Source organism: Heterocephalus glaber, unplaced genomic scaffold (assembly GCF_053883595.1).
Source record: "Heterocephalus glaber isolate CG9 unplaced genomic scaffold, H.glaber_assembly_v1.0 deba00001600, whole genome shotgun sequence".
NCBI classification, from domain to species: Eukaryota; Metazoa; Chordata; class Mammalia; order Rodentia; family Bathyergidae; genus Heterocephalus; species Heterocephalus glaber.
The window spans coordinates 5,105,740-5,126,432 of record NW_028258372.1 but is presented as its reverse complement, the minus strand read 5'-3'; the positions used below and the strand labels follow the sequence as shown (position 1 = coordinate 5,126,432).

General features: G+C 39.8%; 1 protein-coding gene across 2 annotated transcripts in view; it reads left to right on the top strand.

Annotated features, from left to right (window-relative positions):
* The window catches only part of Adss2 (adenylosuccinate synthase 2), a 149,703-nt gene extending 130,411 nt beyond the window's left edge, over positions 1-19,292 (top strand). For both annotated transcript variants that reach the window (XM_087194063.1, XM_004853501.4), the window contains 9 exons: positions 806-872; positions 1,082-1,189; positions 2,332-2,413; positions 4,410-4,536; positions 5,634-5,788; positions 6,302-6,426; positions 7,666-7,763; positions 17,076-17,225; positions 18,188-19,292. In XM_087194063.1, the coding sequence (XP_087050189.1) occupies positions 806-872; positions 1,082-1,189; positions 2,332-2,413; positions 4,410-4,536; positions 5,634-5,788; positions 6,302-6,426; positions 7,666-7,763; positions 17,076-17,225; positions 18,188-18,240 (965 nt within the window). In that variant the 3' untranslated portion in view covers positions 18,241-19,292. The remainder of the gene's footprint in view (positions 1-805; positions 873-1,081; positions 1,190-2,331; positions 2,414-4,409; positions 4,537-5,633; positions 5,789-6,301; positions 6,427-7,665; positions 7,764-17,075; positions 17,226-18,187) is intronic.
* The last annotated feature ends 1,401 nt before the right edge of the window (positions 19,293-20,693 follow it).

Genomic DNA, 20,693 nt, shown 5'->3' with positions numbered 1-20,693 from the left:
AGGAGAAGCATACACCTTTTCAAGGACAGCAAAGAGTGCCAGTGTTAGCAGAGGGCAGAGCACAGTGTGAGATCAAAGTTCACTACAAAGACAGAGCACAGTGTGAGATCAAAGTTCACTACAAAGACGTCATACATAAAAGAGTTTTCTTTTTTTCTTTAGAGTAGTAGAAAGCCCTTGAGTTTTAAAGAGCATAGGAGTAATGGCATTATATGCATGTCTTAGAAAGATGGTTTCTGGGTGCACTAAAGAATTTGGATTAGAAATGTCCACGAGTGAAAGAAATACACACGGTAAGGTGTAGTTTTGGTGAGAGATGGTAAATGCATGGGACTAGTGAGGAAGAAGAAAGTGTCAAAATGATCACTAGATTGCTGGAGTCCAGAACTTGAAGTCAGAAGGAAATTTTGTAAAATGAGCTTTGTATAATTTTAGGGTATGGTGTTATAGAATTAACCTCTCAATGACTCAGTTTTATAGTACTGTAGATTGTAATAAAGCAGAGTGGAAGATTAGGATATTTTTGTATTAATGTGCCAGTTGGCATTGTGGTCCTTACTGCTACCATTATCACTTTTTTTGGGGACCGGGGATCGAACTCGGGTCCTTGTGCTTGCAAGGCAGGTGATGGAACCACTGAGTTAAATCCCCGGCCCACCATTATCACTTTTAAAAATGTATTTGTAATTTGTCATAATGAGGCTGAAGGGACTCGTGACTTTAGTAGTTTGAAATAAGAAATGTTTTGTTCTTGGATATTTTCTTTGTTTAACAACAACTATGATTTTGTTTTTCTTCCCCTCAGTATTTGATTTTCATCAAGCAGCTGATGGTATCCAAGAACAACAGAGACAAGAACAAGCAGGAAAAAAGTAAGTTTTTTTTTTCCTGATACTATACTAAGCATATCTAGATCTTCATACTTAAATTCTAGGCTATAAGTATTAAAATATCCTGTGTAGATGTTGAGAAAATCATTAGGATTATGAAAATGGACTTAACAGGAAATAACATAAATAGAAATAGTTATATATAACTTTGTTCTTTGTGATAATTTGTTTGATTTTTTTTTAAATTTAAGCTTGGGTACCACAAAAAAGGGTATTGGCCCAGTTTATTCTTCCAAAGCTGCTCGAAGTGGACTTCGGATGTGTGATCTTGTTTCTGACTTTGATGGCTTCTCTGAGAGGTAACTAACTTTTGTGTTCCCAAATTGAAAGAACAAACGGATCTTTATAATTTTTAAACCCCAGAGTACAAAATGGTATATCCAGTATTCTAGTTAAATAGTGATGCTTGGCTTATTATTCTTGTCTGGAATACTAAAGTTGCTTTTATTTCATTCTAATTCACCCTCATTTTCAGATTCACATCATTAAAAATAACATGAAAATAACACTAGTATTCCAAGAAGATGAAGTCAGAATTATATTTGAGAACTGGAGCATGGGATGGTTTCCTGACAAATAGAATAGTTCTAGGGGGTGTGGCAGTACTTGGTGTAGTCACTATGTTGTAGGTTCTCTTATTTTCCTTTGGTACTGGGGATTGACCCCAGGGACACTGCCACTGAGCTACATCCCTATCTCTTTTTACTTTTTATTGTAATACAGGATCTCAACAAGTTGGCCAGGCTGGCCTGGAACTTCTTCCTGCTTCAGCTTCCCTAATAGCTGGGATTACAGGTGTACAGCACCACGTCTAACTGTAATTGTCAAAAGCTGTACAGTGACTCAGGGTTGGGGACTAGTCGTATTTAACAAGTCACATCAAGACTATAATGATCTGGTCTGTCTCTTTTTTACCAACAGCTAATTTGTTTGGAATGGCAAGATACCTCCACTGAAGTATCTTAGAGACACATTGCTAATGTCTACCACTTTCTTGTACAAGCATCATTGAGACCATTTCCTTTGGTGTTTTACATTATGTAATAAAATTAATTCAGATTTAAGTCTTCCATGTTTATAAAGTTCCATCATTCTATCCTTTCTCCCTCCCTATAACACATCACCTTAATCACATTGTTAGTCTCAAACTTGAAAAAATGTTTTAAGTGTATCTTATTCATATGGCGGATCTCCTTTATTAAATTTTCTTTCTCAAAAAGTAACTTCAGTTTTAGAATTAATTTGCCATTAGAACTATTTGTAGCAGGGCTGGGGAATTAGCTCAGTGGTGCCGTTGCCTGCCTTGCAAGCGCACAGTCCCCAGTTCGATCCCTGGTACCAAAAAAAGAGAACTACTTATAGTCTACAGATATTATTTGAAATGAATAATGATACTTGAATATTTTTAAAGAGAGCTAATGTCTTAATTTGTATTTCTCAGGTTCAAAGTTCTAGCTAAGCAGTACAAATCTATATACCCTACTTTGGAAATAGACATTGAAGGTGAATTACAAAAACTCAAGGTAATGTTTTCTGACCTCTTTAAGTTCTTTTTAACTCTTGTTTGCCAAGTTGGCATGTAGATCTTTCATTCATTCCAGTTTTGTGTAAGAAGTGGTAAAGGAAATGTACCAGTTTGTCCTGGACATAGCATGTTTGAATGACTTTGTATAGTCAACATTTTAGACAAAATATTGGGTGGGGAACAGGAGTAGTAAGTGAAGGTAAAATTAAAGTAGGGGCCAGATCATAGGTCTTATATGCTAGGGAATTTAGCTTTTATCCTGGAGATAATGAAAGGCTATTGGATAATTTTGAGCAATGATAACATTTGCATTATACAAAAGCCACTCATAACAATTGGAGTACATAGATCAGCAAAGGGGATGAGTGAGATGTAGTAACCTCTAAAGCTAGCCAGCCCATTTAGGATTGACAGCCATAGAGTGAATGCTTTCCATGCTCTGTACTCCTGAGATGAATAAGGCAGTTGGCCAAAGCTGAGGCCCCCAGTTGGCAGTGTAGGTGTCAGTGGTGCCCAGCTAGTAAGCAGTGAGGGTTCCCACCGTCTCCACCCTGCATCCCCATGGCCATTGGTGGATTTCATACTGTTGCCCGTTTATCTGATTAGTATTTCCCATCTTTAAACAAGTATCAGTACCATCTCCAGAACCAAATAGGAGTCTGCAAACCATATGGCATCCTAGAGTAGTTGTAACCCGTAGATCTATCCAAAAACGTTTTAAAAAATAAAGTGACTTCCAGGGAACATTCTAAATATTAGGTGTTTGTATTTCAGTGCATTGATTGTGGCTTAGAATAGCTACCTTTTTCTATGAGTAGATCTCAGAATTACCATTCCTAGTTTTTGTTGTTGAAACAAGGTATTATTGCAGTTACACTATAGGCATTAGGGCAGTGGTGGCAAACCTATGGCATGCGTGCTGTGCTGCAGCAGGCTGTTTCTTATCATTGACAGCTCTGAAAGGTTCACCATCACTATCTTAGGGCGTGTTCTTATTTACGGTACATTTTAGCTTGAATTCTAAAGTTAAGTAGTATTTTAACACTTTAAGTATATTTGAAAAGGGCCAGGGATTTAGCTTAGTGATTCCTGCATCTGCCTCAAAAGCACAAGGTCCCAAGTTTGATCCCCGGTACCAAAAAAATAAATAAATAAGTAAACGTATTTTGTTTGTTTGGGGTTTTTTTGGTACCAGGGATCGAACTCAGGACCTTGCGCTTGCAAGGCAGGTGCTGGAACCACTGAGCTAAATCCCTGCCCCATAAATAAACATATTTGAAAAAATTTTATAAAGCTCGCATGTAAAATAATATTTGGTGTTATCAACTAGTAATGCTATGGAGATACTTTATAGCAGTGGAATACAAAGAAAAAGAATAATAGCAATCAATCACTGAAACTTGCATGCCTGACAGTGTAACTTGTGGCCCTCACCAAATTTTGATAATCACTCTGATATAAATTTCAAAATTCTTGGTTACATGTTTTATAAATGTAGCTTTCCACATACCTCACAAATTTTAATAGCAGCAGGTAATATAGCCAAGTCATTTTCTTGAAATCCTGTGTATGAAATAATACTTTGCTGATTGGGAGATTGTTACCATTATTTGCAGTGAGGTTGATATAGAACTTTTGAATTTCTTCACGTGTGTGTGCGCGCGCACATACACACACACATGCCCTGTGCTGCAAGTGGAACCCAGCACCATGAGCATGCTACGTACTTGCTGTGCCACTGAGCTATACCTCCAGCACTTAGATCTCTAATGTGCTTGATCTGGTGTCTTTTCTGGCTCTAGAGAATCAGCATGAGAGACCAAAGCTAATCTAAATGTTGAAATAGCAGGATAAACACAGTCACCAACCCTCTTCTTACTTTGCATTGCATTTGTCAGTTTTTACTGCCGTGAAGTCAGATAACTTATGCTTGTGTTGGTTTTATTATCAGTGTGTTAGTATACATGGACATTGGTTTTTGTCTTTGTGCATAGGGTTATATGGAAAGGATTAAGCCAATGGTGAGAGATGGAGTTTATTTCCTATATGAGGCTCTACATGGACCACCAAAGAAAATCTTGGTAGAAGGTGCAAATGCAGCATTATTAGATATTGATTTTGGTAAGTGAGATATGATTCACAGGGAGCTAGACTGGGCCCAAAGTACTTAAGACATACATAATTAATGTTAGCATTAAAGAGATTTTTAGCTTGTATATTCTGGAATGATGGAAGTTTGTCATGCCTGGTTTTTTTTAAAGGACTATCGTACAAACCAGGGTGAGAAGTTTTGTACTTCTGTGAAAAAAGGAAATCATTTTGAGTTCAGGGGGCTGGGAGGGGTCCTATAAGTTACAGATTTTGTTATTTAGTTCATGATTTAATCACACACCTCATTTGGCTGGAACTACAAGATGAGAAGATGAATTCTATTAGATGAATTTTCATCTTTAAATCAACCTTTAAAAATATCTACATTATTGTTAAACATACATATGCTAAGGCTATGAAAACCTGTTTACACCTGGGCATGAGACTTTCTGGGTTAATTCAGAGTATTTCTTCCATCTTCAAAAGGTTAATGCTTAACTTCTTCAAACTACTGACCTGACCTGTTCATCTGTTGGTGGTTGCCGCTAAGCAGAATCTCTCATGCTTAATGTCTGCTTGTGAACATTTCACTGAGTCTGGTTCCAGCTAATTAATGAGAGTGCATTTTTTATATAGTGTATATATACTGTATTCTGATGCCATAATATGCCTACCCAATCTGGAAAGAAAGCAGTGTCTAATTAGCAGAGTGGATAGTTACGAATGAAAGGGAGAAAGAAAACACTCTTAATAACTTGTAATTTGGGGGTTATTCCCTGCATGGAGATCAAAAGCTAGGGAAATACTGAACACCACAAAGCAAATTATTAGTGTGCTGCTGTCTGTCCAGATTGCTGATGCACCTCAAATGCTCATATCATGGAGTCATTTGTTTTAAACTAACAAGAGACCCAAAATATGTAGATAGGTTTCTTCTCATGCCTATATTTTAATCTCATTACAGACACAGAACCAAGCATAAAGTATTGAGGCTTTGAAAGAGGGCAGTGACAGTTGTGAAGTTTATCAGATAATAAGAAAATACTTAAATGCAGAATTTTAATGGTAATTCTGTTTTAAAGTGCATATGGACCTGAGCATATCGTAATAATTTTTTCTGTTTTTAGGGACTTACCCTTTTGTAACCTCTTCGAACTGTACTGTTGGGGGTGTCTGTACAGGTTTGGGTATGCCCCCTCAAAATGTTGGAGAAGTATATGGAGTTGTGAAAGCGTATACTACTAGAGTTGGTATTGGTGCCTTTCCCACAGAGCAAGACAATGTAAGCCTATTTCTTAGTAAATCCAATTCCAAAAATGTAGAAAGAAAAATTCATGTGTCTCCCCCCCCTCCACCACCACCACTGAATTCTTATCCCTTGTACCTTTTTTGCAAGGATCATTAGATGTGTTGGCCTTACTGTTTTCAGGGAAGACATCAAATTGTAGTTGTTCTTGGAACAATTGTCTGGATTTGTGTGTATTAATAAATACTTATTAATGACTTGTTTTTAATAGATAGTACTTAGTTGTTTTTGTGTCAGCTTACATGTTAGGAAGTTGGCTGTATACAACATTGTAAAAAATATGGGGGTAAAAAATGAAACCAAAAGTGGATCTATTCCAAATAATGCCTTTCTTAGGTAAAATTTGTCATCTGTGGAATTCTGCTTTCCACTTATTTTCTGGAAGATGTTTATTGCAAAGAGACTTTGCCTGATATGATTTCTAGTAAAATTCCATTAAATTTACATCATTGCTAGTCTAATTCATAAGATCTATTTTTTGTTCTCCAGGAAATTGGAGAATTATTACAAACAAGGGGTAGAGAATATGGTGTAACTACTGGAAGGAAAAGGAGATGTGGCTGGCTGGATCTTGTTTTACTCCGATATGCTCATATGATTAATGGATTTACTGCGTGAGTATTCTGTAGAAACATTTATTTCAGGAAGCAATAGGACAATTTATGACCACAGGTTTGATTTTGTGGAATGCAAATTTGGAGTAGAAAAATAGAAATATTTCATTCTAATAGAAAAATATAGTTCTTTAGTCTTCAAATGGAAATTGTAGTTCTAGGTAGAAGTGGAACAAGATAAAGGGGGAGGGAATACAAAAGAGGTGCCTACATGTCCAAGGTTGGTGGAAATGAATTATGGTAGTCTCATGTATAAAAAAAAGAGGCAAGATAAGTAGGCAGGGAGGGAGATGAATGGATAGGTAGCTAAGTAGATAGAATAAGTACAATGTGTGTATGGAGAAGGGCGGGAATACAGCATAGTGATTTAGTGCATAGGTTTAAAGTCTTACATCTTGGATTCAAATCTCGGATCAATTCATTATGCTTGTGTGACTGGTAGCACCTCAGTTTTATCATCTGTAGAATCACTAATAGTATTGTTGCATATGTCGTGGTGTTTAAAGATTAGGTGAGAAGTGCAGTGAGAACGTATAGCACAGTCTGGCTCACTGAAGATGCTCATTAAAAGTCATCAGCATATATACAGAATGTGTCTATGTCCATATTAGTGTGTGTTCCTAGAAAATAACAGAATAAGGGATAAAAGAATAATTTGTGAACAAGAATCCCAAACCTAGTGTTTTATCTAATTTCCACAGATTTCCCCTTAAAAACCTGTTATCCAATCAGTTTATCAGGAAATTTTGATGTACCATGAAGAGCCCTTTGATATGGTTTCCTTACTCTTTGGCAGTTTCTGACCAGAAGGGTGGAGGTGATGTAACCAGAGTGGAAACTTGAGGGCTGATGGCATGTGTGTGATCGTCCGTGTGCAGCAGTGCACTGTGCTGTGTCCCGTGGCCACAGAGTGCTCCCTAACTCCAGGCAACCCCGCCACCAGTGCATGTTGATTAGTCAGCAGAGCTGAGTGAGAGTGTACAGGGCCGCCAGTACTGGTGAAAGTCTGCTGTGATCACTAGAAATAACTCAGTGGCATATTAGGAAGAATATATATATCAATTTATTGTTCTCTATTGTTTTATGTGTGGCACACTTTAAAATACATTCCTAACAGTTTTCAGAATTGCTTTGGAACTTTGAGCTTTGCATGAATTTTCCTTTAGTCCTCATCAGTCAACTTAAATATTACAACTTTTAAGAGTTTGTTTATAACATTGCCTTTTCTTCCAAAATTAGGTTGGCGCTTACCAAGCTGGATATTTTGGACATGTTTATAGAAATCAAAGTTGGTGTTGCCTACAAGTTAGATGGTGAAATCATACCTCATTTCCCAGGTAACCCTCTAAGGCTGTGTTAAGGACTGTTAGAAGATGTATGAGGTGGGGCAGTCTCGGGGCTCTTCTGTCTTCTGTATAATGTGCGATAGAGACACAAGCTGGATAGGCCCTTTAGGAACTAGTGTAGATATGTTCACTTGTTAGCATTTGGCTCATAGCTTCTCTTCATTTGGGTGCCAGTCACAAGCATGTTCAAACTCAAAATAAGAGAAACATGGCATCTCTAGGCCATACTGCTCCTGAGATTCATCTTCTTTGTTTTTTTTTTTTGGTACTGGGGATTGAACTCAGGTCCTTGCACTTGCGCAGCAGGCAGTGAAACTACTGAGCTAAATCCCCAGCCCTCATCTTCTCTGTTTTGCAAGTAACTTCCACACACAAGCCCAGCATGGTGCTTGGGAGGCTAAGGCAAGAGGATCATAACTTCCATAGAAGGGTGCCTCTCTTGGGAACAGTGGGGCAACAGAAAAGAATCTGTTTATTTGTAGGATATTATTCAGTTGCAAAGTCAGTTGTTCCAATATATGTTATGTCCTGGTTGCTAAATCTCCTTACAGAGCTACCTCAAGAGTTGTAAACTCAAACACTCAAAAGAATAGTCTAATCAAACTTCATGACATGTGGCGAGATCTGCCATAGAGAACAACAAAACAGCAGATTCCTTTAATTGAACCATTAAAGACTAACAAAATAGATAAAACTTGCCAATTTTATGGCTTCTTTTTAAAGCTGACTGAGCTGATTTGGGTCAGTTTCCTCCAAAATAGTCTGAGGTGGAAACTTGCATTCAAGAAGTGTATTGGAGGATGTTTTCAGCAATGTCTCTAGTTAAAATGCAGTGTGGCCAATCCCAAGAGGAGCCAGAGAGCTAGGGTGGCCCTTTGAGTTATCCTAAATTGAGCTGGGTGTCCAGAACTTTGTACTCCCAGTAACCAGATAGTATGTGCAGTTGCTTGGGTGAAGTAGCTCCCTTTGTCCAAGGGCAGTTCCTGGGTAAGGGACTGTGTTAAGTCACTGACATGAAGTATTCCCTTCTACTGTGAGGGCAGTGCCTGTCCTAAAGGCAGAGTTCTGTATATCATGATACACTCTACTCTTGTGCTGGTTGGATTTGTGGATTTACTTACACTGTAAAATAAGTTGACCCCTATGTACAAGTATAGTAGTTCCTGCAGATTTCTGTTGAGTGTCTTTCTTAAGGAAATGTACAAGAGAAGGGTTAGTGGTATGTATTATCCCCTTCTGGGCTGTCACAGTGGGAAAATAGAAACAAGAGTTCCATTAAACTTTAACCCAAGGCTGTGCCCTGTCATGTTAGATTTCATGTGCCAAAAGCCTGCAGACAAGGAAAGGAGTCACTAGAAAGGGTGATTGATCATTAAAAGCACATAAGGCTGTTGCTACACAGTGTGTGTAGGGAAGGACGTTTGGCACCTGGATGGTACTTGGGCTTCTCCTGGTATTTCCTAGCCTTACTAAATGGAGGTACAAATTAGCCAAGCCTGGGCAAAGCACGTGATAAGCAGACTCAGACCCCTGAGGATGTGGATCTGGGCCCCCCAGTTGGTACTGATTCTCTCACTCCTTTATTAACTGATTCTAGATCCCCCTTACACTCACCTAGCAGATCTGCCGGTCTAGGTTGTTTAGCTCGTGAAATGCATTTTTCAAAAGGTTCCCTTTTTCCACTATAATAAGCCAAGAGACCGATATGAAAGTTCTGACACCTAACAAGTATACTTGTTCCAATTTTATATTGTGTGATGGAGAAAAGAACAATGGGTGAATCTTTGGACCCAAGGAGCTCATAGTGAGTTGGCGTTGGACCAAAATTCCATTTCTAAGCTGGCCCTCCTGTGGGTGCCATGGTATCAATATCACCTTGAGCTTTGTGTCTAGCAGTCCTCAGAATGACTGGGTGTTCTCCTTTCCTCAGTGTATGGTGGGGAATATGCACATGGTGTTGTGTTGCAGGCTGGTCTCCTGGGAATTTAGCCTTACCGACCCTGAGATACAGATATGAAAACAGACTCAGGTTCAGAAATTAGTTGAGTGGTCATTATTTTTTCTTGGGGCACTGTTTTCAGCCCCTTGAAAAACTCTTTGACTTCATTTTAAAACTAAAGTTTCATTCGTAGACTACTACCCTGTTGACTACCTGTCTTCCGGCCAATTCTTTATGTCTCTGATGGCCAGGTCCTCTCAGTTGTCACCCTGACTGCTGCTCATAATGATAGTCAAGCCCACCTTGTCTCTGAAGAAGTGGTGCCACCTGGCTTTTATTCTGTGGAAATCCTGCCATCTCTGTTGCTGTCCGTTTTCCTTCCCTGTTTCTCTTTGTTCTTCAGACTAGATAATTTCTACTGATTTGGCTAAGCCATGAATTCTTTCATGGTTGTCTGGTAAGAACTGCTGTCTCTATAGCTTCCTCTCTCTGATGCCTAATCTTGCTGATTCTAGTTGCTTATTGTTTCCTGAAAGGTATCTACCCTCCAGATCAGTGGAACTGTCATTTTCTGCTGACTCCAGTATCCTGAACTGTGATCAGGAAATTGTCCAAAGTTAAAGAATTAACTGTTTTCAGTATTTGCTTGTGAGTTTTCTTTCTTTCAAGAATGATAGCATTTATTCTGCCTGTTGTCCCATTGTCTGGAAGAAGTTGTCATATATTGAGACTTAGTCTGGAGCCATGGTTTTTATCATAGCTGAAAAGGAAGGCCCGATGAGTCTCTTGATTCCTTTTTGTGCCAAGTACCTCAGCAATTCTGACATGTCTGCCCAGTCTGGTTCATCACTTTCAAGCTTCTCAGAGCATCCCTAGAATGTTTTTTTCTCTAGGCACTAGGGACCGAACTTGTCTTTTTGAGGCAGGCACGGCACCACTGAGCTAAATCCCTGGCCCTCCTGGAATGTTTGTGTCATCTTTGTGTCAGCATCATGGGAGAGTATCTGAGACCACATATTCTCTGTTCAACTTGATGTTCCATGACTTCTGTTCCCCTTGATCCAGCACCTTCAACCTGAGTCCAGTTCTTTACATACTGCCGTGGTGCCTGTTGGCAAATGCTGGCTCTGTCCTACAGATCTCTTGGAACATAGCCCCTTTCCTCCCAAGTGCTTCCTTGGTCCTTGTGCTAGTTAATCTTGATTGTTAGCTTGACTGGATCCAGAGACTCTTGGAGAAGTGATGAGATTGTCAGGGCATTAGCCTTATCAATGAGTTCCTCATTAGTGGTTTCGTAGCCGAATGGGCTATTAGAATATAAGGCATAGTTGGAGGAAGTGGGGCGTATGGCATGACCTCGGAGACTGTATCTGGTCCCTGGCCCCTTCCTCTCAGGTTCTTGATCTGCTGTCTGCTTCTGGCCACAATTAGGTGAATGGCTTCCTTGCAGCATATCCTTCAGCCATGATGCTTCTGCCTTGGAGCCAGCCAACCATGGACTGAAACTTCTGAAGCCATAAGCCAAGTAAACCTCTCTTGATCTTAAATTGCAGGTGGCAGGTATTTTGTCCCAGCAATGGAAAGCTGACAACCACATCTAGGTCAATGATAGTGAACCTTTTAGAGACAAGTGCCCAAATTCTAACTCAAAACCCACTTACCACAAAGTACAATTAAACCTTAATACTGGGGTTTTAGTTTAGAAAAAACAACTCATACATTAACATCTTTTGTCTTGAAGAGAAACAACAGGTGTGCTATAGGTTCACCACCACTGATCTAGGTTATGTTGGGGCTTGACCTAGATACTGTGTGCTGATGAGGAAGGAAGGAAAGGACAGGAAGGAGGAAGGAAGGGAAAGGGAGATCTGAGGTAGGCACCTGCTGCCTTGCAAGGCAGAGGCTTCTGCATCATCTTCAAACAAGGGCAAGCCTTAACCTAAGCAAGTAGTGGGACATTCTGCAGGCCCCAGAATTTCAACTATACCAACCCAAATGTCCCATCCATAGTCTCAGGGTTCCACTCTTCTCGTAGCAGATTTGCTGGATTTGAGAATCCAAGACTCTCTAGAACTTGCTGTATGTGCACTGAGGCTGGAGCCTGATCCTTCTGTTTTTTGCTATAGATGAGATTCTGTCTAGATGACGCCACAGAGGCCCTTGATCTTTCATATTTTGATTGAAACTGAGCAGAGACCCTCAGCTTTTCATTGTCTTTCTCCAATTCGTGAATGACATTCTTCAAGAGCCACCTCCATCCACTGTGCTCATTTTCCAGTGCCTCAGATAGTGGCACCAGGTCATCTCCCATGAAAGTTTTAGTACTACTCCAGCATATTGGAGGTTGTCCATACTCTACCTACCACCAGTGATCTGTGATCCAATTCCCACTCTCCTTTGTAGAGCTGCCTTCTCACTCCTGACCTAGCTGTCTTCATTTAAGTTCCCACTGTCTTAGATTGAGTTCCCTAGGAAACAGATTCTGCTATAGAGATTTGGACCCTGGTTTATGTATAATCTGAGCAACATCTGTGAGGAGAAGAGGATGAGGCAGAGGGAAAAGTTGAACTGTGATGTCACTGCATAAAACGTTCTCAGCTGAGTTACATTTGGGAGGTGAACAAGTAGCTACGTAGTCACCCAGCACTCACCTGCTCCTCCATGAGGAAGAAGCAAACCCACAGGTGTATAGCTGCATATTGAGATGAGTGACTGCAGAGAATGCTAGAATTCAACCGTAGAAAGATGGAAACTTTGTAAAATCCAGAAACCTGGGATAGCTGCATAGCAACAGGAATAAAATGTCAGGGCAGGGGATGGAGATGAAGGGGGGGTGGGAAAAGAATTGAGATGTGACATGCACCAATTTCCCACAGTGAGTATAATCATTATGTACTGCAAATATGTTTAATAAAAATTCTTTTAAAATTAAAAACAAAATCCCATTACTTCTGCAGTCTTCTCTCTGCAGAGATAAAGGTGAAGGAGTTGTACCATGTGAGTGGAGATATCGGCGGTCTTAGCTTTGGAAAGTTTCTCGGCCTCTGAAGACTTATAGTTTAAGTAGATAAGAGGCCTGAAATCTGGTTTTGGAAAAGGAATTCATTTTATCTCCCAGGGTGCTGAAGCCAGGAGTCTTCTTCAGAAGGACGTGCTGGCCCCCCTCTGTATAGGAGGCAGAGCCCCCTGTGAACCCCAGCACTGGGGCCCCAGAGACATTCCACTGGCAGGCTTAGTGGGTGGCTGCCGCACAGCCCAGAGTGGGCTTAGTGGAGTGGCCAGCACAAAATCTGCCCGGGGGAATGGGTGTTTGCAACACGGAGGTGTGCCTGGGTGTTGTAGTGACCAGTGATCCTTTCCAGGCTCTTACTATCCCATTCAAAGACTTGGATGGAACAGTTGATGAATGTGAAAGTTTAACATTCATTTAGGATAGAAGAAAAAGAGGTGCCCAGGAAGAAAAAGTGCTCTTAAAAGAGGCGCTTTGCAGAGTGGGTGTAGGCCCATTAGAGTAGGAAAAGAAGTACACCCTGCAGAGTGCACAGCGGGCCAGTGAAAAGGCTCTTGGCAGCAGCCACGAACTAAATGAACACCCTCTTTTATATCTCTCTCTGACATCAGATCTAAGCTGTCCCCTCCAAAACCCACCAGAAGATTGGTATCAGGTGCAGGGCTTATCTCAATCTCATGAAGGTCTTGTGCCAGCAGAATTGAAGATGGCTATCATTCCCTGATTGGTATCAGGGCTTGGGAGCTGCTCTGCACCCGTGGTTAACAAGTCTCTGCCATCGACGAGTCATGCCCAATTGCCCAGCTACTTTGCCATGTTCTAATCTCCTGCCTCACAGGGGAGTGGAGGGTGCTGTCTGCTGTAACCGGGGGATTGAGGCACCTGCCCTCTGAGACTGGAGGCATGGCCAGTTGTATGTGACCTTGCATGGGTGTAGGAACTGGGGGTGGTTGCCTGTGTGGTTCCCACCACCTCTCTTCCAGTGTGGCACACAGGCTTCCATTGCTAACAAGGCCGCCCGCAGAGGAGTGCTGGGCAGTCTTGAGCAGTGCCCCATGGTTTGGGCTGGCACTACAGCCTACAAAGGTCTGGAGAGAAACTGCCTGGTGTGGGCTGTGGCTGAGTCTCCCATCTCGAGCTGTAGCCAACTCCTGCTCAATCCCAGGCAGGCATCACAACTAGAGGAGTCGGGAAGTAAAATCTCCACTGCCCTATCCGCAGGCATGCACATCTCTAGGGGTCTGAGCTCTGGCTCTGGGGTCTCACTCCTGAGTGAGCATGCCCACAGGAGTAACACTTTGGCTTCCAGCACCCTGTGCAAGTCCCTGGCATCATTCGCCTCCTCACTTTGTCTGATCGAGCACTACTGGTTACTGGGTGTGAGCGTCACAGCAGGTGCTGTGATTCCTACCTTAGCCCTTCCCCCTGAAGCATGTGGACCTGTACCAGTGGCTCATCAGAGGGTGGGTGCTTGTGCAGCCAGTACCAGAGATCCCTTGAAGTCACGGAGCTAATATCAGCATTGCCTGAGGAGATCCCTAGGACCTGATAGGGGCCACCACTCTCATTGTAGAAGAAATGCACAGGATGTACTCTCCCTAAACTCACTGCTCAGAGCCGGATTCACATCTCAACATAGGAACACAAGAAATATGAAAAAACATGACATTTCCAAAGATCATAACTCTAGAACAGATTCCAAAGATATTTTAAGTGGGTGAAATCCCTCAGAAGGATTTTTTTTTAAAGCTTGATGAGATCCAAGAAAATACAGATAGTAAAGTACATTAGGAAGACAATTTAAGATGTGAATGAGAAGTTCAGAAGATTTTGAAAAAAGCCAATCAAATCTTGGAAATGAACCTAATAAATCAGATAAAAAGTTTAGTTGAAGTACCATAATAGGCTAGATCAGGTGGAAATAAGAATATCAATTTGAAGATGGGTCTTTCAAAATATATTCAGATAGAAGGGGAAAAAATAAAAATGGAGAGAGCATACAAGATGTTTGAGACACCACCAAAAGATCAAACATCCACATTATCAGTAGTTTAAGGACATAGAAAATGTCCCTCATCTCATGAAATACATGAACATTGTGGTACAGGAGGCCAGTAGACCTGACCAGAAAAGATGGTGACCATGACACATTATAGTCAAAATGTAGAAAGTACAGGACAAAGAAAGGATTTTAAACTCTGGAAGAGAAAAGCACAAAGTCACGTTTAAGAGCAACCCCACTGGACCAGTAGCACATACCTCCACAGGAGCCCTATAGGCCCCGAGGGCATGGAGTGATACATTTCGAAACCTGAAAGAAAATGACTGCCAAGCAAGATTATTGTATCCAACCAGGCTACCTTTCAGAATTGATGGAATAATAAAGACCTCCTAAGATAAGCAAAAATAAGGAATTCATGACCATTAGACCAGCCTTAGGAAAGATACTTAAGAATGGACATGATGGTGCACACCTGTAATCCCAGCCATTGAGGAGGCTGAAGCAGGAAGATCACAAGTTCATGGCCAGCCTGGGCAATTTAGTGAGACCTTGTCTTAAAATAAAATTTAAAAAGAAAGGGCTGGGGATGTAGCACCTGCCTAGCACATGGGAGGCCCTGGTGGTCCCATCTCCAGTATATAAAGGAAGAAGAAAAGGGAAAGGAGCTTAAAGGAGCCCTACACCCAGAAGCAGAAAACCACCATCCTGATAGCAAGTGCAAATGTAAATGCCACTAGAAAGGTAAAAACACAAATGAGAAATAGGAACAAAAATGCCTAGAAGAAAAATGACAGGCACAAATCTGTACTTTTCACTAATAACTTTGAATGTAAATGGTCTTAATTATCCATGTAAAAGACAAAGATTGGCTGAGTGAATTAAACAAGACTCTTCAGTATGGCAAGGTCTTGCTAAATTGCCCATGAAGCTCTTGACCTTCTGATTACAGGTTTCCACCAACATGCCTAGCTCACCTCATAATTTTTGTTGGTTATATGCTGATTTGAGGAAAGTGATGACATTGTGCTTGCTTTTAAAAGGAGTCTTGTATTTTGGAGACATTTTGGCAGATATTTTTGATTGAGTGTAGGGGATGGTCAGGAGAGTGGGCTGTGTGTGGATGTGGCAGCTGATGTGGCAGAGGGTTTGTGGCAGGCAGTGGCATGTGGGATGGCACTAAAAGTACCCTTAGACCACTGTTTATGGACTCCTATGTATATGCCAAGCATTCTCCACAGTAGACATTTTTAACCTTTGAAATTCTCACCAGTCTAATCTGATACACTGTGAGCCTTGTCTGTCTCATGACTCAGTGAACCCTAGAGAAGTACAGGGAACAAACAGTCTGATTTTATATTAGTGAAGTTACAGGAAATAGCAATGCAGGCTTGGAGGAAACACTAAAGTCCTCCATTTGGGTGATGGCTATGTTTTTCTTCCTGGCCTCTGGTTCTTATAGTTTGAACAGTTGTCACCTTATAATTAAAATATAAAAAGACAGGCGGAGGAGGGGTCCACCTTGAAGTCCTGAACTGGTCTCTTGGGGAACTCTGGAAGTAGAATGGTCCTTGAGTTGTCCCAAATGGAGGACAGTGACCGGGGCCCCTGCGTTCCCATATGGCCGAGCCAGTGGATGAGCCAGTGGATGCAGGGCAGTAGCTGCCTTCATTGGAGGGGGAGTCCTGGGGATTGTGCACCAGGCGCTTGGCCTTGCAGAGGGGCATCACACAGCGCCCCGTGGCATCCACCGTTACTGTCTTCTCACTTACAGTGCAAGTCTCATTTTCAGTAGGGGCTACAGGGAGAATGGTTAGGTAGAGTAGTGAAAAATTCAGTTAAAGCCACAGATTTGTCAGAAGATACCAGATTTCCAGGCCTTCTTTCTGTGAGGTTGCTGTCATTACACGGATCTATAATTAATACATAAAAAGTCAAAATGCTCTAAAAATGGAAACCTCTAAGTTTGGCACCAAACCTCATTTGAAAGTAAAGCCTGACCTGAACTGCTGCTAGAGCTACATGATCGTTACCCATTTACAGTGAATAATCGTGCTGTTTCAGGAATGTTTGGTCATTGCTAGGCATGGTGGGGCAGGAGGATAACCTTGGGTTCGAGGTCAGCCTGGACTGCACAGCAAGACCCTGTCTCAAAAAATACAAAAAAGAAATGTTTGATTATAGAGTAGTAGTCCAGATATGTACTGTTTTACCTTTCTAAACCTCAAAAATTCAGAATTCTGAAACATCTGGTTCCAGGGTTTTGCTAAGTGTTTGTGAACCTGTGCTATGCCCAGAAGTTGTTTTGACAATAGGCAATATGTACCATGAACAAATACACTCTCTAACTTTTAGCAAACCAAGAAGTCTTAAATAAAGTTGAAGTTCAATATAAGACACTCGCAGGATGGAACACAGACATATCAAATGCAAGGACGTTTAAAGAGCTGCCTGTTAATGCACAAAATTATGTTCGATTCATTGAAGATGAACTTCAAATTCCAGGTAAACATAAAGCTTTACAAACAGGTATCTTCTTGTGTTTTTAGCTTACTGGTCTGCCCTTGAAATAGAAGTTTTAAAATATCATTATTGCTTTGCAGAGTGCTCATGATCTGTGTAAAATGCCTGCGGAGATATAAAATTATTTTTTCTTAGAGTAAATGAAATCTGTGTCTTTGTTTAAAAGTCAGTAGCTTACCTCTTCCCCTTCCTGATCGTCTTTAATTCTCTTGTTCATCTGTTTTTACCCTGTGACATTCATTCTTACTCCTTTTTCTCTCCTAATAACAGATTTTTTATTTTATACCAAAAATGATTCATAGGGATTTTTTTTAAGTTGGATTAAACCACCTTTGAGAGTTAGAGGAGTTTCTTGAATAGACATTAGGAAGTAATAAATGTAGAAAGGTGGAAATCTCATTAGAAAATGTATAAAACAAGAATAAAGAATGGATAAGACTTATTTTTATTTGAATTAAGGGAAATTAGATTTCCTAGAAAATGTAAAGTAGGTAGGAGGTACCTTCTATATAAATTCATTGATTTTTGTATTGCTGTTCATTGTGTATTTATGGTTCACTTTAGATATAACTTGTTTTCCAAATTGCTAGCAGCCCCAGGCTGATGTCGGTTTTAGTAAATATATTTGTTTACTGTTCTTAGTCAACAGTTTCTGACATACAGGTAGCCCTGAATCTGACAATGACCTCTGTGAAATCCATAAAGGGTTATTCTAACAAGTACTTATGGAAGCCAGTGATTCTGCAAATAATCTAAACCCATGTTGTGTAGATGATTAGAAATTCCCCTAGCCTTGTGCAGTAGGTAATTCCTAAGGACACAAGGTTAAAATCAAACAGCACAAAAGGGCACAGCAGGGAAAGGTTAAATGGGGAGGCTACCTGTTAACTCTAAAGGCTGATCCTTATCAGTGAACTGATGCCATTCTTCTCTCTTTTTTCCAGTTAAATGGATTGGTGTAGGTAAATCCAGAGAATCCATGATTCAGCTCTTTTAAGGATTACCAGTAAGACAAGAAACACTCCATGGGAGGGAGGGAAAAGACTTTCTTAAATATTTCTTTATGACCTGCAAGTTCAGAAATAAAGACAGTGAGTTGTGTGCAAGCCCTGCAGGTGTTCCAGGTGTGAGCTGGATGGCTGGTGCGGAGGCAGCTCCTCAGCGGGCATCACCACCCAGTTAGTTCTTGCTCCTGCTACTCATGGTGCCATGTTTTCTTTCAGTGTTTAGTGATAGCTTCATCTCTGTTGTTTGAAACCTCAAGTAGTTATTTTTGATGCAGTTTTTCTTCATTATTATCATTGTGTGTCTTAGGTTTTACCTCTATTAGATGGTAAGAAAACTTAATGCAGTTTTGCACAAATATTTTTACATTCTGATCATTCAATTTTCATTGTAATCTTTGCTGTTAGAAAAAGTGATGAAAATATAGGGGTTCTGTAAACTTATGTAATGCTATAAATTCTGTTTAAATTGGGAATTGTTTATTTTCTGCTAAGACAACTGAAAAATTGAGCTTTGGTGGGGGGAGGGGATATACTCATGGGTCCTTTGATTTTACAGAACACAGAACTTAGTCTGTCTATAAATTATTTAATACATTAAACATTTAATTAAATGTTCAAAAAGAAAAGATGGTCCCCTAAATAACCTTAATGTTTAAAAAAATTAGTCATTAAAAGATCTATTGTGATATTTGGTGGATATTTTTCTTTAGTTTCAGACATGAATTGCAATGTATATCATTCCTTTTTAAAATTTGTATTATGCCATTATTTCTAAGTCTAATGGATTTTTCCGTACTGTGCCTGCCTGCCAGTATACCTACAAAATCACTTGTAAGTGTCCAGTGAACTTACATTGCTGGCCATAATTTTGATCATGCCTTCTTTTCTCCTTTCTTGAGCAAAAAAAGGTGTTATTTTGACAGTTAGGCTTAACATATTATGTTGTAGATTATTCATTGAACTATTATATGTTTAGGTGCCACTTAAATTTATTTTATTATACCATCAATAGCTGATTAAAAAGAACCAAATATTTCTAGTATGCTTTGTGTATTGCTTTTTTTCTGGTAATAATACTACTAGTATGTAGGAAGGAACTTTGCCCTGCAGTATGTGGGGGTAATGTAGAGAGAGATAAAAATAGATTCTCTGGAAGGATCTAAGTATTTTTTATCTTCACTATCTGTATTTTTTATAAAATTCTAAAATAGGAGCACACTCACGGACTTAATATATAAAGAACAGTACAGATAATCCTATAAACCCACTGTAGATCTATAATGACGTATGTAAAAATAATAATGTATTTATTTATTCTAGTAGATTGAATGAGATTTTAAAGTCTACATTCTTATCTTGGCTATATGAACTATTATTAAAATTGTTTTAAAAAGTGAACTATTTGTTGATTGGTTGAGATAGTGATAACTATTAAGATGACAAATTTTGATGGAGCAAGGTACATATATATGTGCCAGATTCTGCTAGGGGTTGCCTATGCAGTGGTGATAAGCAGTCTTGCTGAAATTCATTGCAGTGGGAACAGCATGTTAGACACATATTTATGAATGATGTATGCTGCAGTTGAAAAGTACACAGTACAGTGAATGAAAAGCTAATTTAAATGTGGAAAGGGTCAGGGAAGGTGTCACTGGATGTTTAGTCAGAAGGACCTGATATAATGTGCAAAGTCCTAGAGGCTGGGAGGAATTTGGAGAGTTAGAGCAACTGAACAAAACAAGCATGGAGCTGATGTGGTTGGCAGCAGATTCAAGAAATACTGAGTCAAACAACCAAAACATTTTATATGGAAGAAGAGTACTGTAGCTCAAAATGCAATACATACCATGTTTAAGGAGGCATAATGAGCACACAGAAAAATTGTTGAAATTTTAAAACTCATTAGAAGGGAACTGTCTGACCATAAACAAGGTATTTCAGTACAGAGAGAGCCTGTTTACTGGAGATGTTTGACATTAATGGGTCAATACCAATTGCATGAGAATATGAGAATCTCTTAAGACAGTTTTGAAAAGGTAGCCTCAGATGTTAAAGTATTATAAAGCTATGTGACATTGTCATGAAAAGGAACAAATGCACAGAAAAATAAATTTTAGCCCGAGAAAAAACTTTTTAAAAATTTGAGTATTTTTTCTTTATATGTAGAGTGCAATAAATAAGAAAATGATAACTAATAGAAAAATGATCATAAATCAATATATATCACACAGTCCACAGAAAAATAAATGTGAGTGGCCCAAAACATGAAAAGATCCCTTCATTCCCCCATAGATAGGATGAAGAAATAAATATTTCCATAAAAGGTAACTATTAAGAACTAGTATAATGTAAAGTATTTGGGTTTGTAATTTCCTGTATGTTTTAAGTTCCAAACAGATGCAAAAAACAATTAAAAATTTGTTATTGGGCATTTGTATAAAAT